The sequence below is a fragment of the Pteropus alecto genome, unplaced genomic scaffold (assembly GCF_000325575.1).
Source record: "Pteropus alecto unplaced genomic scaffold, ASM32557v1 scaffold7, whole genome shotgun sequence".
Classification (NCBI taxonomy): Eukaryota; Metazoa; Chordata; class Mammalia; order Chiroptera; family Pteropodidae; genus Pteropus; species Pteropus alecto.
In genome coordinates, this window is record NW_006494614.1 from 43,702,034 (window position 1) to 43,716,247 (window position 14,214).

The 14,214-nt window shown below is 49.7% G+C and overlaps 1 protein-coding gene across 4 annotated transcripts in view; it reads left to right on the forward strand.

The window, feature by feature from the left end:
* MOCS1 (molybdenum cofactor synthesis 1) overlaps positions 1 to 11,373 on the forward strand; it is a 36,272-nt gene extending 24,899 nt beyond the window's left edge. For 2 of the 4 annotated variants that reach the window (XM_015600583.2, XM_025042706.1), the window contains 8 exons: positions 1,315 to 1,479; positions 3,760 to 3,821; positions 4,144 to 4,255; positions 4,642 to 4,754; positions 5,264 to 5,374; positions 7,196 to 7,316; positions 7,789 to 7,836; positions 9,803 to 11,373. In XM_015600583.2, the coding sequence (XP_015456069.1) occupies positions 1,315 to 1,479; positions 3,760 to 3,821; positions 4,144 to 4,255; positions 4,642 to 4,754; positions 5,264 to 5,374; positions 7,196 to 7,316; positions 7,789 to 7,836; positions 9,803 to 10,563 (1,493 nt within the window). In that variant the 3' untranslated portion in view covers positions 10,564 to 11,373. Of the gene's footprint in view, positions 1 to 1,314; positions 1,480 to 3,759; positions 3,822 to 4,143; positions 4,256 to 4,641; positions 4,755 to 5,263; positions 5,375 to 7,195; positions 7,317 to 7,788; positions 7,852 to 9,802 lie in introns of all 4 variants that reach the window. The other 2 variants (XM_006926585.3, XM_015600584.2) reach the window with 2 other exon arrangements.
* Positions 11,374 to 14,214: the final 2,841 nt, after the last annotated feature.

The following is a 14,214-nucleotide window of genomic DNA, read 5'->3' on the forward strand; positions in this document are numbered from 1 at the left end:
TTTATCATGAATGGATATTGAATTTTGTCAAATGCTTTTTCTGCATCTGAGATGACCGTGTTTTTTATCCTTCATTTTGTTAAGGTTGGTTTATCACATTGATTGATTTGTGTATGTCAAACCATCCTTGCATCCCTGGAATAAATCCCACTTGAGCAAGGTATATGATCCTTTTAATGCATTGTTGAATTTGGTCTGCCAATATTTGTTGAGGATTTTTGCATCTATGTTCATCTAATTCTGGATTTTAAAAGGCTCATTTTTTATCTCTTTCACATCTCCTTTCTCTTTTTTTTCCTCAACATTATCCTTAAATGTTGGCTCTGTACTCATCTCAGTGTCCAAGGCCTCTGTTGGCCTGGCTGTCAGTGCTGTTTCTGTTTATGCTGGTTGCCTCTGAGCTTGTGAAGTAGGGGTATGAGGGCCTTCTGGACTTCTGGGCTTCAGGGCTCCCATGTCTCCTAAATATCAGCAGCTACTCAGGGCTTCCCCCACCCCCTTTGGCTAGCATAAGTGCTCTAGCCTTTGGGTAAAAGCTGCTGCCTCCTCCCTGCTCCCAGGGACAGGAGGAAGGCCAACTAACCTAACTTATCCAAATGTAATTCCGCAGAGTGGCAACCTCCTTGACATAACCAAGGACCCTTCTGCTCCCTGTCTGTGTGACTGCTAACCTTTTCTTGTGTGTTCTTTGGACCGTGGTCTCCTCAATCCATCTGATCCCCAGTGCTTTCTATCTTTCAGTATTTCTCCACCTTTCTGGACCATCGAAGACATTCTTTCTTGCCTTCTCAGGCTATTATGGGTTATATTTTGATCCTTCTGTTGTTTCTAGGGATTTTGGGTGGAGTGGAGGAGTCAGTTTAGTGCAGAATCCAAATACTTTTTTGTTACTATTATTTACAGTATCAGGATTTGTGAGTTGGTTATTAAGAGCATAGTCCTGGAGTCAAGTACACGTTGCTTTGATTCTCAACTGTTCTTCATACTAGCTGTGTGATTTTAAGCAATTTCCTTAATCTCTCTGAGCCATCCTTTCCTATCTATTAAATGGAGATCATCATTGTTGTGAGGCTTCAGTGAGTGAAGCCCTCAGTAGAGGCTTTAGCAGACTGAACACTCAGTGTTTAATCTTTTTGTTGTTTTTATCATTGTTTTTATTCTTATGTTTCTTATTAAACTAAACCTAGCTAATAGAGGTCTGCAGAGAGCACTTTTTCTATTCATCTTAGATGGACTCAGAGTTTCTCCTTCCAGCCCTTCTCCTGGCCTTACCAAGAATAAGTAGGCTGACGCCCTCTCCTGTTCTTTCTACAGCCCAGCTCCACCAACTGCAGGGGCTGAGGACCATTGGCGTCACCACCAACGGCATCAACTTAGCCCGGCTACTACCTCAGCTTCAGAAAGCTGGTCTCGGTGCCATCAACATCAGCCTCGACACACTGGTACCAGCCAAGTTTGAGTTCATCGTCCGCAGGAAAGGTGATCAGATGTGGCTCACAATGGGACTGTTCCTCTTAGGCCCTGTAGCTGGGAGCTGTGGCTGGCACTAGGGCAAAAAGCCTGGCTTCTCTTTCTCTCAGTGTCTGGACCATACATAAGCCTAGACATTTATTCTTCACTCCTCACCTGCACCAAATGTCCCTTGTCTTTATAGCCACACTACTGGGGACTTTTTGGGATCAGAGTCTAAGAGCTATGGTAACCAACCTCTCCCCACCCTGTCCCCAGTTTTTCCAGGACTAAGGGTTTCCAGAATACAGGACCTTCTGTTTTAAAACCAAGATAATCCCTCACAAACTGGGTTGAGTTAGTTAGCATATAACGAGCCTTGAAGTAATGTGGGGCTGCCTAGGGTAGAAGCAGCTGCCCTGAGGTGTCAGGGTCAGGACCAGCACTGCCAGGGGGGGATCCCCCAGCAACCTCACTGGTGCTTCCTGTGTCTGTCCTAGATATCAGTCTCTCCTCTCTTCCTCTGCAGCGAGCATACCCACAGCTTCCTCCCACTGGGCTTCATCAGGGAGGGTGGGTCTGGAGAGGTAGAGCACCCAAGCCCCAGATCTCATCAGGCCACTGCGCCCTGATGTCTCTTGGGTCATGAGCCTCATTCTGTGGCAGAGATTCTTGCCTCACATGTGAGCTGCTGTTTACACCCCTCTGGGAACTGAGGAAGTGCTCATGGAGTCTTTGTCCTCTGTAAAGAGCTGCTCCACAAGCTGTGGGAGGGGACTGACACACAGGAAATTGCCAAAAGGCGTGATGCCACTGGACCACCTTTGCTTGTCTCGTAATATCGATTAAAGCACTACAGAGAGGGAGTGAGAACTCCTAGCAGGGAAAGACCAGGAGAGCTTCAGTAAGAAGGCATATACATTGGGCCTTGGCGAGGATTCAGATCCAGAGAGCAGACTCTGAGAGGAAATGTTGGTCACCTGCAAAGGCTCTGAGGTACGAAAGTAGAAGGTGTGTTTGTGGGCTTTACCCCCGACATGACATGACATCACACACACACACACACAGGACATGATACAAGTGAAGCACGGATGGTGCCTGGAAAGGCTCCAGGGTAACCGCCCATGACAACTACTGTTGCCTGTGGGGTAAGGCTGACACCAGGAGAGGAAGAGGGCAGAGGCAAGGAAAAGAAGTGGCCCCCCCCCAATCTCCTTGTCTCCTTTCCTGGAATGAGGATTGGAGACAGTATATATCCTAACATCAGATCTTACTTCTCACTCATGTGGCCACTGCCTCCTTTTGGAGGCAAGAGTGTTTACAGAGGAGAAAAGTTCTAGGTTTTCCTAACAGCATTTTGTATAAAAGCTGCACATTCCTTCCCTTGCCCTCCCTCACGGGGCCATCTGAAAATGTTGCAAGGACATTATGGAGGTCATCCCTAGGCCACTCTCAGAGAGATATCCCAGCTGAGAAGTACTCATGATCACTGTGCAGGCTGGGGGTGGGATGGGGACCTGCATACAGTGGGTACTCCAATGTTTGGATGCAGGAATGAGCTGAGAACGAGCTGGGTGTGAGGAGAAGCCACCTTGAGGGTAGGCACAGAGGTAGGTGAGAACTGCACACGTTAGAATTGTTCACCAGCCCTGGCACAGCTGTTGCACAAAGTAGGTCCTTGGCGAGAATATGTAGAGTGAATGAACGGCTGGGCTGTTGAGAAAGTCTTGACGAGAGAGTCGGGAAACCAGCATTCTAAAAGATGCAGTGTGACGCCACCAGCAGGGCACTGCCTCTCTCTGGGCTTCAGTTTCCTCCTCTCGACTAGGAGAGGTTTCATTTAGTTCAGGGTTGCACACTACAGCCCAGTGGCCAAATCCAGCTCCTGCCTGCTTTTTAACAGCCTGTGAGCCAAGGATGGATTTTGCTGGTGGCATTACAATCAATGTAATGATAGAGAACATTAACTGTGAACCTCAATCAAGCAAAATATCCCTGTAAAAAGAATTCAATTCTTCCATTCCATCTGTAGACCTGTATAACAAAAAAAGTGTATTCAATTATTATCATATCCTAAATTTAGTCAATAAAATCTTTATAACATAACACCTACATAATATCTTCAGTTTTTCCTCTTGTCCTGCAAAGCCTAGAGTATTTGCTCTTTGACCCTTTATAGAAGATATTTGCCAGCCTTTGGACTCAGTGGTCTCTGAGGCTCCTTACAGCTCTGGTGCTTCCCTCTTTCCGGGTGTGTGGTGGCCAAGGAAAAGGAGGAAGTTCCTGGACTGTTTTTCTTCCTCCTTGCAGGCTTCCACAAGGTCATGGAGGGCATCCACAAGGCCATCGACCTGGGCTACAGCCCTGTGAAGGTGAGGACATGCCAGTGCAACTATCCTTCCTGTCCTCTCTACCCTGGCTTGGCCTTTCACTGCCAGCTCCCAGCCCTGGCCAGTACAGCTGTAGTGTCCCCCCAACCAGTTCTTTACCTACTGCATCCAGCCCTGCCTCTCATCCTTCAAGGGAGGGGAGAAAATCAGTGACCTCATGGTATCCTTTAACCCAAGGAGAGCTGTGGGGTGAAAGGCAAGGATTGGGACCCTATACTGAAGAGCCTAGGCAGGTACCAGAACTCCAAAGGTCAAAAGAAAGCCCGAGCGATAGCCCTCATGGTCCTTTTGTTCCCCCGGACAGATTAACTGTGTGGTGATGCGAGGCCTGAACGAGGACGAGCTCCTGGACTTTGTGGCCCTGACTGAGGGCCTCCCCCTGGACGTGCGCTTCATAGAGTACATGCCCTTTGATGGTCAGTGGCTCCAGGCAGAGTTAGGGGAAGGAAGAGGAGGCTGGATCTGTCGACAGAGCATGGTGACCCTGGGGAGGGTTGAGTGGGGCAGCAAGGTCTGGCTTACCCTGTGGGTGCTGTTGACCTCAGACTCTACTGTGTGTATAGGAATTCCTGCAGGGATGGTGGGGAGAAGCCCGGGCAGGCACCAGGGTTGGAGCTGCTATGGGGCATCAGGGACATCAAAGGCTCCTCGGTGTCGAGTGTGGGTGTGATTCGATCCACCCGTTTTAGGCAGGGCCTCCTGACCTTCCAAGAGAACTGATTCCTGGGCTGTATGGCAAATGACCCTGAAGCCCATGGGGTCCTGCAATGCTGTGACTCAGTAGCCTTCAACCCTAACACAGGCAACAAGTGGAACTTTAAAAAGATGGTCAGCTACAAGGAGATGCTCGATACTCTCCAGCAGCAATGGCCAGAGCTGGAGAAGCTGCCCGAGGAGGAATCCAGCACAGCCAAGGTTTGGAGGGCAACAGGAGGGCTGGGTAAAGAGGTCATGCCTTCACCCTAGGACAGGAGAGCTGGTGGGGGCTGCAGTGAGGTTGGAGTGCAGTGATGCAGGGCAGTACTATTTAAGCAGGAAGCATTCCAGCACCATCACAATAGCCCCCCTTTTCGTGGATAAAGATAAAGAAGCAGGTTAGGTAACTTGTAGGACACACTCCAATAAGTGGTGGAGGGGGTGCTTGATCTGTTCTTCCACATGGCCTGCTCTGGCAATGCTTTCTACAGGCCCCCATATCCTTAGCAAGTGTACTCTCAGGCAGGCAAAGCACAGGCAGAGTTCACGGGCCATTTGTGTGTGACAGCCTTCTGTTGACTGAGGGCCTTGGACTCTCGCTTCTGAAGGGATCCTCTTGAAGAGGGCTATGAAGTGAGGGCTCTGATGTCAGGGAGTGAGAGCTGGCGCTCAGTGACCCATCTCCATCCATATGTCTTCCACCACCCCTCTTGCCTTCCTCGCCTCAGACCTTTAAAATCCCTGGCTTCCGAGGCCACATCAGCTTCATCACATCCATGTCTGAGCATTTCTGTGGGACCTGCAACCGGCTGCGAATCACAGCTGATGGGAACCTCAAGGTAGGTATCTCCTTCTCCATGAGGGCCCCTTGCCACCTCTGTGTTCTGAATATCCCTTCCCACCTGCACCCTCCGATTGGAGGGGAGACTAGCAGAGCAAAAACAAGGTGGCTGGTGAAATAGTATCAGATTTGGGCAGGTCATTGGGCAGTAGGTGAAGGTGAACTCACGGCCCCCTGTGAAATTGTCACCCTGATTTCTTCTTTACTTGGTTCCCTGAAGTAACTTCCAGTTGACTGGAACTCACTTTCCAGGACTAGGTAGTAGGGGCTGGGAGATGTTGGAGAATCAGTGTGCACTTTGCCCCTGCCCCACCCTGGTTGCCACTTCCACCAGGCCAGGAACTCACCTCTGAAACCAGCCTCCTTCACTCATATCTAATCAGCATGTACTGGGCATTCATCCCTGTGGAGGATGAAAGGGAGGCAAAGACTTGCCCATTTCCTTCAGGAGCATAAAGATTCCTTGGTAAGGCAAAACAGAGCTAGTGCATAGCAGTGCATGTTCTTTGTCAGATGAGTAGCCCAGCAGGCAGTAAGGGTGCTAGACCTTGAGAGAGCGCATTGTAGACCTTGGCGATGAGCCTTAAAGAATGGCTGGGGTAGGAGAAGTGAGGCTTGGGGAAGAGACATATCTGGGCTTTGTGTTAATATGGCTAGGGCAGATTAAAGTTGGATATGGGGAGACCACATTGTCGTGGGCTCGAATGCCCAGCGAAAAGATGTGGAGTATGTTCTGTTGACAGGACACTGTGCAGAGTTTCTGAACATGGAGGCGACGTGATCCCCCATTCGTGTTTTAGGAAGAATAACCAACAGGTTGAATTTGGAAATAGGAAGACTGGTTAGATGGCCATTTAGAGATGTCCCAAATATGTAAGAGCATAAAGTGAAGATGGGAAGGATGAATGAAGGAACTTGGTAACGCAGGTAGAGAGAGGAGAGAAAGTCATCTAGGTGGCTAATTGGCTTTGAGACTTGTTTAGGATTGCTGGGGTGAAGGGGTAGGGAGGAGGGTTGGGTTCAGATGCATTATGTTTGACATCCAAAGAAATCATCCAGCAGTTGTTAAAAAGCTAAAAAGATTTTTCTGGGCTGGGAATATAAAATCGACTCAGACAGTGGGTGATGTCCATTATAAGTCAAGGCCATGCAGGAAATGGAAGGTGGGATTCTGAAGAATGGATTAAAAAGGGAGGCTATTGATAGTGCAGGGTAAGGGGACCTGTAAGGGATGTTGAGACCCTCCGTGAGCAGCAGCAAACAGCTATTCCCACCCCTGGGGGGAAGCTGAAGGGGAGGAGGCGGTGTCACTGGGGCCCGTGAGAACTGGAGGCTGGCAGGGTGGCCTCCTGGTTGATATTGTAGTTATGAAGGGAAGCGGGCACTGCCCAAGAAGTCAGGACAGAGAGGAAACGGGGAGTAAATGTCCAGCCTCTCTCTCTTTTCACCCTCTCAACTCCCATCAGCCAAACCTAGGTGGAAGCCAGCTGGGGATGATCCCTGATCTGGATTTTGATGTGCTGCCTCTGTTGGCAACTATTTAATTTTTGAAAGTACATTCTACAAGCTGAAGGCAACATGACTGTAAATCAGAGACAGGCCTTGGGATGTCTGATTTTGCTTCTTTCCCTTCCAGCCTCTTTGACTCCTCCATCTAGCACCTTCTGCCCCTTGTTGCAGGAAGTGCTGTCCTGAGTATGACCCAGCCATAGGAGGCCCGGGCACTGGCACTCAGCCCATGGGGGTCTCTAGGGATCAGGGACAAGGCCAAGGGATGAAGGAGGCATGTTGTCCTCACCCCCATGGTGATCCCCTGCAGGTTTGCCTCTTTGGGAGCTCAGAGGTATCTCTGCGGGATCACTTGCGGGCAGGTGCCTCTGAGGAGGAGCTGCTGAGAATCATCGGGGCTGCCGTGGGCAGGAAGAAGCGGCAGCATGCTGGTAAGGAGCATGTGTGGAGAAGGCCAGCAGGAGTGAGGGCCATAGTTTTGGGTGAGAAGACAAAGGGAAGCCTGGCAGGGAGCCAGCAAAACTCAGTGTTATCCTCATTCCCAGTTATGCCTCTAGATTTGGGGTGTGGTGATGGTTTTCCTTGGGGAAGTTGGCAAAGCAAAGGCTACGCAGGAGACGGGACCCTGAATTCTCTTGGGCTGTGTTAGCTTGCGGGGAGAGGAGTGTCATTGCCTCTCTCATCCCACACATTGCCTTCCTGGGCGTCCACAGAGTGTTCTGGGCTCAGTCATAGATGACCTTGCAGTATACAGTGGGGGCTTTGTCAGGTGTACAGAGGTGAGTGCAAGTACATGGGGTTGTCACACCACTATGTCCATGTTTGGGTCACTGAACTTCCTTTCCTCGCTCTTTCTCTCTCCCTTCCCTGCTCTCCTCTGCCCATTTTTTTCCCTAACCCCAGGCATGTTCAATATTTCCCAGATGAAGAACCGGCCCATGATCCTCATCGGTGGGTGACTCAGCAGTACGTAACCACTCACCCTTGTCATTGGGGGTTCCCATGGGGTGGGGCCTCTGTGATAAGGCACCCCTATTTCCCGCTTTTCATCCTGATACTCTCATCCTTACTTGTCTGCTATTCCTCCTTCATCTTTTCATACCCCTGCCTTTACTGCTTCTGCTCTTCTCTGTGCACGGTCCTCCCTCACTAAACATGCTACAGAAATGATCATTCTGTCTCACCAGGAATTGGGACGGGGGTCCTCCAGATTTAATGATCACTGAATTAGTTGTTCCTTGAATATGGAGCTCCTGATTAAGACAGAGTCCTTGTCCTCAGCTCTAGAATCTCCCAGCTTGAATACAATTACAGGTGTCTCATCCCCTCTGTAATTTGGGCCAATCATGGGTATCTCCGGACCAATAGCATCTGTGGGTTGATGTGTTAGCTTCTATGCCAAGCAGAGCTTGAGGCAGGAAGCTAAACAAGAATGTTACTCATATTGTCAGGGAGGACACAGCAAGGATTTCAACTTCCAGTTTTTTAACTCCTGGGAGCTTATGTGGTTAGGACATCTCGCAGTGCATAGGATGCTTCAAATAAAAACACCTTTTTTATAGAGCTGGATGTGGTCTCCAGCCCTGGGGGAACTGGCTGAGCCACGAAGAGCCTCTTTGGCACAAGGCCCAGACTAGAATAGGGGAGGCCTTATCCCCTTTGCCAGAGTCAGGCCTGGACCCCTGAATTGTGCCACTAGGCAAGAGAAAGTAGTGAGAAAAATTTGGAGAAGGGATACTTTTCTGCAGGGGTTAGAGCAGAGTGAGCCCATAGCCAGGAATAGAGTAGACGCCAGTGGGCCTGAGAAAGCCCAGGGACCATCACTGCACACCAACCACCCAGAGGAAATGGAGCTCACCAGAGCACTCCACCGGGAAGAAAACGTTATCATCTCTCCTCCCCCACTTCCAGCATCCTCATTCTCTTGTTGGGCCTTGAGCGATGCTGACACACCTTGATGACAAGGAGTGGGGGGTGCCTTGATAGCTCCTTCAGAAGGAAGGCTGTGCCTCTGACGTTAACAAGATAGGGAGTCCAGAGCATGACTGAAAGCTGGAAGTTGGTAAACTCGTTTGCTTCATAAGGTATATGATTACTCTCCAAGATATAAAATAATTAAAGTAGGTTTCTAAAAGCCAGGAGTTACATAGAACAGAGCCTCTTAGGCTTTCCTATGCATCTGAATCATTGGGGATCTTGTGATTTCACATGCGGATTTGGGAGGTCTGGGGTGGGATTCTGCGGCTCTGCAGTTCTCAGATGGTGCTGGTGCTGCTGGTCCTTGCAACAGCCTTTGAGTAACAAGAGCCTGCGAGGTTCCAAGGCCCTTGGGCCACTGAAATCAGCCTGTCATGTTGTGTGCCTGTCTGATGTGCTTGAGGAAGCTCGAAAGACATTGTTTAAATAGATTAAATATTTTCATCTGTAAATGACATGATTACTATTAACTCTTCATAGAGAATGGGAAGATGAGAGTAGCTGTAATTGGTAATTCATGCAGAGACCTCGCTGTAGTTTTAAGAAAATGAATAGATGTGAAGAGGTAATTCTGATCCAGGCTTGTCTTCAGATCTCAGGTGTTTCTTAAGAGAACTTCGACAACAAAGTTTTTGTGGGGAGGGGTGCCCAGGAATAGCCCCCATACCACCACTACAGGATAGTTGGAAACTGCTGGGGCCGTTGTCCTGTGTGTGTAACGCCTGATGAGAAAGGCTGCATGCTTGTATTCTAGGGACCTTCTATCTGTGTATCTTCTATTTTTATCTTTTTCTTGCTATTGTTTTTGTTTTTTCATTCCTCTTTCCCCAATGTGGAAGATAGAACTTGAAGTGGGGTAGGAAAAGGGTTAGGAGGAAAAGTGGGAAAAAGAATTACCTTTTGGTCTTAGTCTTTCTTCTTTTTCTTTCTTGCCTTCCAGAGTTATTTTTGATACTCCAGGATTCTCCACCAGCCATTCCAAGCATTTCCTCCAGGGACCCCATCCATGTTCAGGGTCTGAGACACAGAATGTGTTTCTCCAACCATATGCCAACTTTGTGGAAAGGATGCTGGGTCTCCAAGAGCCCTCGCCTTGCCCCGCAGCAGCTGGGGTCTGGCTCCCTTCAGAGACACTACAGTTCCCACCCAGACACAGATACCAACCCAGAGTGCCTTAGCCCCATGTCCCAGGCTCGTGCCACCCACTCAGGACCCCTGCCAACATCGGACCGATTAACCCACGTGGACACAGAAGGACGGGCAACTATGGTAGATGTGGGTGGTAAGCCAGATACTGAGCGGGTGGCTGTGGCCTCCGCCACAGTCCTCCTGGGGCCCGTGGCCTTCAAACTCGTCCAAGAGAACCAGCTAAAGAAAGGAGATGCCCTGGTGGTGGCTCAGCTGGCTGGAATCCAGGCAGCCAAGCTGACCAGCCAGCTGATTCCTCTGTGTCACCACGTGGCCCTGAGCCATGTCCAGGTGCAGCTGCAGCTGGACAGCACACGCCATGCTGTGGTGATTCAGGCGTCTTGCCGGGCTCAGGGCCCCACTGGGGTAGAGATGGAGGCTCTGACCTCAGCTGCTGTGGCCTCCCTCACCCTGTATGACATGTGCAAGGCTGTCAGCAGGGACATCGTGTTGGGGGAGATCAAACTCATTAGCAAGACTGGGGGTCAGCGGGGCGATTTCCATCGGACTTAGACCTCCTGCCCCCGCTCACCCATGGCCCAGCCAGTTCAAGAAATGGGATACAATTTGGGCCAAGGGAAAGATGTCAGGTTTCTTTAACCCTGTCACTGTTTACCTTCACCCAAGGTCACCCAAGAAACCCAAGGTCACCCAAGGAACCCAAGGTCAGCCCACTCCCTTACTACTAGGTGACCTATGATGACCTGCGAGGCTTCCTTTATTCAGAGGAAACCAGCAGGCCCTTCAGCCTTCCTGGACACTAAAGTCATGGGAGGCGGTCACAACAAGCAGTGCTAGATAACCGAAAAATCACACTGTTTTTGTGGACTATTTCAGACAGTCCAGCCCATAACTTCCACTTCTCACTTTGGATTTTCTCTTCTGCTGCTTCCCTGGGGACAAAATAAGGGCTTACAAAGCAGAGGAACCCACTTTGAGGGGGAGAAGCACAGCTTGCACTAAGAATGTACAACAACTTCTCTTCAGCAGCTTTGCCTGCCCAAGTCTGTGGAATCCTAGCCCTGCCCGGTCCCTGTCTGACATCCATCCTCAGAAAGAGAGTCTCTGTCTCTTTAAATTTGCAGGCTTTCTGTTTAACAGTTGTACCGTCCTGCCCACTCCCTTTCCTCGGTTCCCCTCGTTTAACAGCCCTGAGGACTCCTGCCTAATCCCTAATGCCACACCTGGCCCTGTGCATGGCTGTTCCACCCACTACCAACACCCCTTTATTCTGGAATATATCAGGGAAAGAAGGGAGTTGAAGATTGCCTTTGCCCTCACAGCGCACAAAATAAAGCTGCAGTGCCAACTTTGGAGATGCAAGAATGAGGACTGTATTTGTGCACAGAGTACTGAGCTGCTAGGATTTCGTGTCCACCCCTCAACCCCATCCCAGAGCCCACTCCTCTGGGGAAGAGGAGCAGGAGAGATGCTGGAAAGGCTGAAGGTGCATATCTTTCATATACCTCCCGTCTTCCCTGTAGGAGAAGGCAGGAGTGGAGTGGGGGGTGTAGAAATGCACCATCTACAGAAAACGGTCAGGTGAGTCTATCTGAAGCTCATCACTGGCTATTAGAAATCAGAGGTGCAATTAGAGGTTCCTGGGTTTCATATCCCTAAGCTTTGGGCTCGTGTGCTGGGTTTTCTATGTGGATAGGCTTTGGATCTATCCTCGGTGACACCCTCGGCCTGCCTGCTCACTGCCCTACACCCAAGTGTGCTGGTGAATATTTAACAGCAGGTTCTTGGGAAAAGAAAAAGCCAAATTCCAAGGCCAATTTCAAGCTACTATATACCACATGAGCTGGCTTGCAGAATTCCTGAAAAATGTTACAGTTGTGCTTTCAGAGCCAGTATGAGCTGATTCCAACGCACCACCAGTTGAGCCTGCTCCCTAGGACACCTCAAGTCCCTCATAAGAAGAAGGCACCAGGTTCAAGGTAGGCTGGAGGGGGATGGTATGGATTTAATATTTTTTAGTATTACAATATATTATAAAAAAGGTGCAGGTAAAAAAGACACTGCCGATTTCATACATTAGCCTCATTTCTTGTCTGAGACAGCTGGTGAGAGAGCCTTGGCATGAAGGCGTCCTTGGTAGAAGTGGTCATGGCTCCCCAGTTGGCGGAAATGGGATGAGGGTGGGGAGAACCTGGACCAGACCTTTCCCATCCACCTGGAGAATTTTTTCCTCCCACCACCCTAAACACATCTACTTTCCACATGGGAGGAGAAGGTGTGGGTGCTGCTTCTGAGAAGGGGACAGGTTGCATTAGGTTAACTGAATTTTACATTGGACACAAAATTAGACAGCTGGAGAAATTTACCTGAAGGTGGAAGGAAGGGTGGGAAGGGCACTGAAAAAAGACCAAGGAACAAATATAATACGCGTAAACATTTAGCACATCAAGGACCAACTCAGCCACCATGGGGTACTAGCCCCTTCTTGCTGATTCAGCTATGATGATCCATGGTCCAAGGCACTGTTGGTGATCTGGCTAAAATGATGTCTATCATTGGTGCCAGAGCCACTGGCCAGATCTTGAAAATAATAAATAGAGAAGGAAAAATCTTTTGGGGTGAGAAGCCTGAGCCCTGGAACAATGTACGTGTCCTCTGTAAACACTTAAACCAAACTATGCTTTTCTGCGGATCCAATGTGTCTTGAACAGCTTCCAGATTCCTTGTCTTTCCTGGTGAGTATTCAGTCTTCCATAGCGGGTGGGAATGCCAAGACTTGGATGTGCCTGTTGGGTAGAAGTAGAGCCCTCCCCTGTTCCCAGCCCCTATGGATTAAGTTGACCCCAGCCTTGCCAGTTTGGAAGAAGACATTCAGAGACCCCACCTACAACCTTCCATAATCAGAACGCCAACTTCTTGGGGTGGGGGCTTTTGGGTGTACAGATGGGTATAACAGAGCTCTCTGCAGCTGATTTTCCTGGAACCCTTTATCTTGCCCTCACCTGGGCTCCAAGATGGCCACTTCACACCTGTCCTGGCCAGGCTTGCATTTGCTCAGATCCCTCCACCTCAAACCAACACACATGCTGGGCTCACCAACCTTGTGTTTCTTCTGCCCCACCCCTGCAGCTACTATGGCCCCACTCTCAGGAATCTGAGCTAGGGAAAAGATAGATAGGCAGCTGAAGAGTAGGCCCAGCCCATCCGTCTGTCCATTGGCCATAACCTTGAGCTGGACTAGGTTGGAAAGTTGAGAAACAAAGGGAGGGGAAGATAGAGGGGCAAAGAGCTAGTTGATGGGGGTGGCGGGGTTTGGGGGTAGTCAGGCAGGCAGACGCAGGATAAAGGTCAATTTTAGGGTGAGAAAATATATTGAAAATAAGACCCCTGATGGAGCTGACTTCACCTCCCTTCTTTTAGAAGTCAGAATTTTGTTTAGACACATCCCTTAACATACCCACTAAAGATGGACAGAATGTAAAGTGGGGGTGAATAGGAGGACCTGAATGGGCCCCTTGGAGGTCAGGTTGAAGAATCAAGTCAGATACCAAAGATGGGGTAGCGACCCCCGCTTTCAGCCTTTCCCCCTTGGCTCCTTCAGGCAATGAACACCCAGGGAAATCGGCCTTCCTCCTTCATCCTCATCTTCCATCTCCCTAGCTTCCCCTGCCTGCTCTGGGCTCAGTCTCTGTGCTTCTGAGGATGAGACACCCTCAAAGATGGTATGTAAATTCAGAGGGCAGCCTTGGCCCTTAGGACTCTCAGGAACTAATGCCCCAGGGCTAGCCTCAGCCAGATACACATGGTTCGAGGTGGTCTGAATGCTGGACAGAGTGAGAGGTCACTGTGGCTTCTGCCCTGAGGCAGATGTTAGCGAAAGAGTTGTGGGGCGGGGGCTCTGATTGGTAGACCAGAAAGCTCTGGGGTGGGACTAGGCATTCAAGTGCTACCCCCTCTAGTGAGGGGCTGTCAGGAACTCCGAGCCAACATGGGAGGTCATTCTCACCTCAAGAGCATGGTCCGGTTGTCTGGGGAAGGCAGGGGGAGAGTTATTTTCAAGTACCTATGCCCAAGACATGAGGTGTGATGAGTGGGGTCTTTGTGAACCCCTTCCCTTACCAGATTCATCAAGTACCTGATAGCCATAGTTGTAGGAACCCAAAGGTGAATTTTCTGGGATTCTGGATTAGTGGATAGGATGGA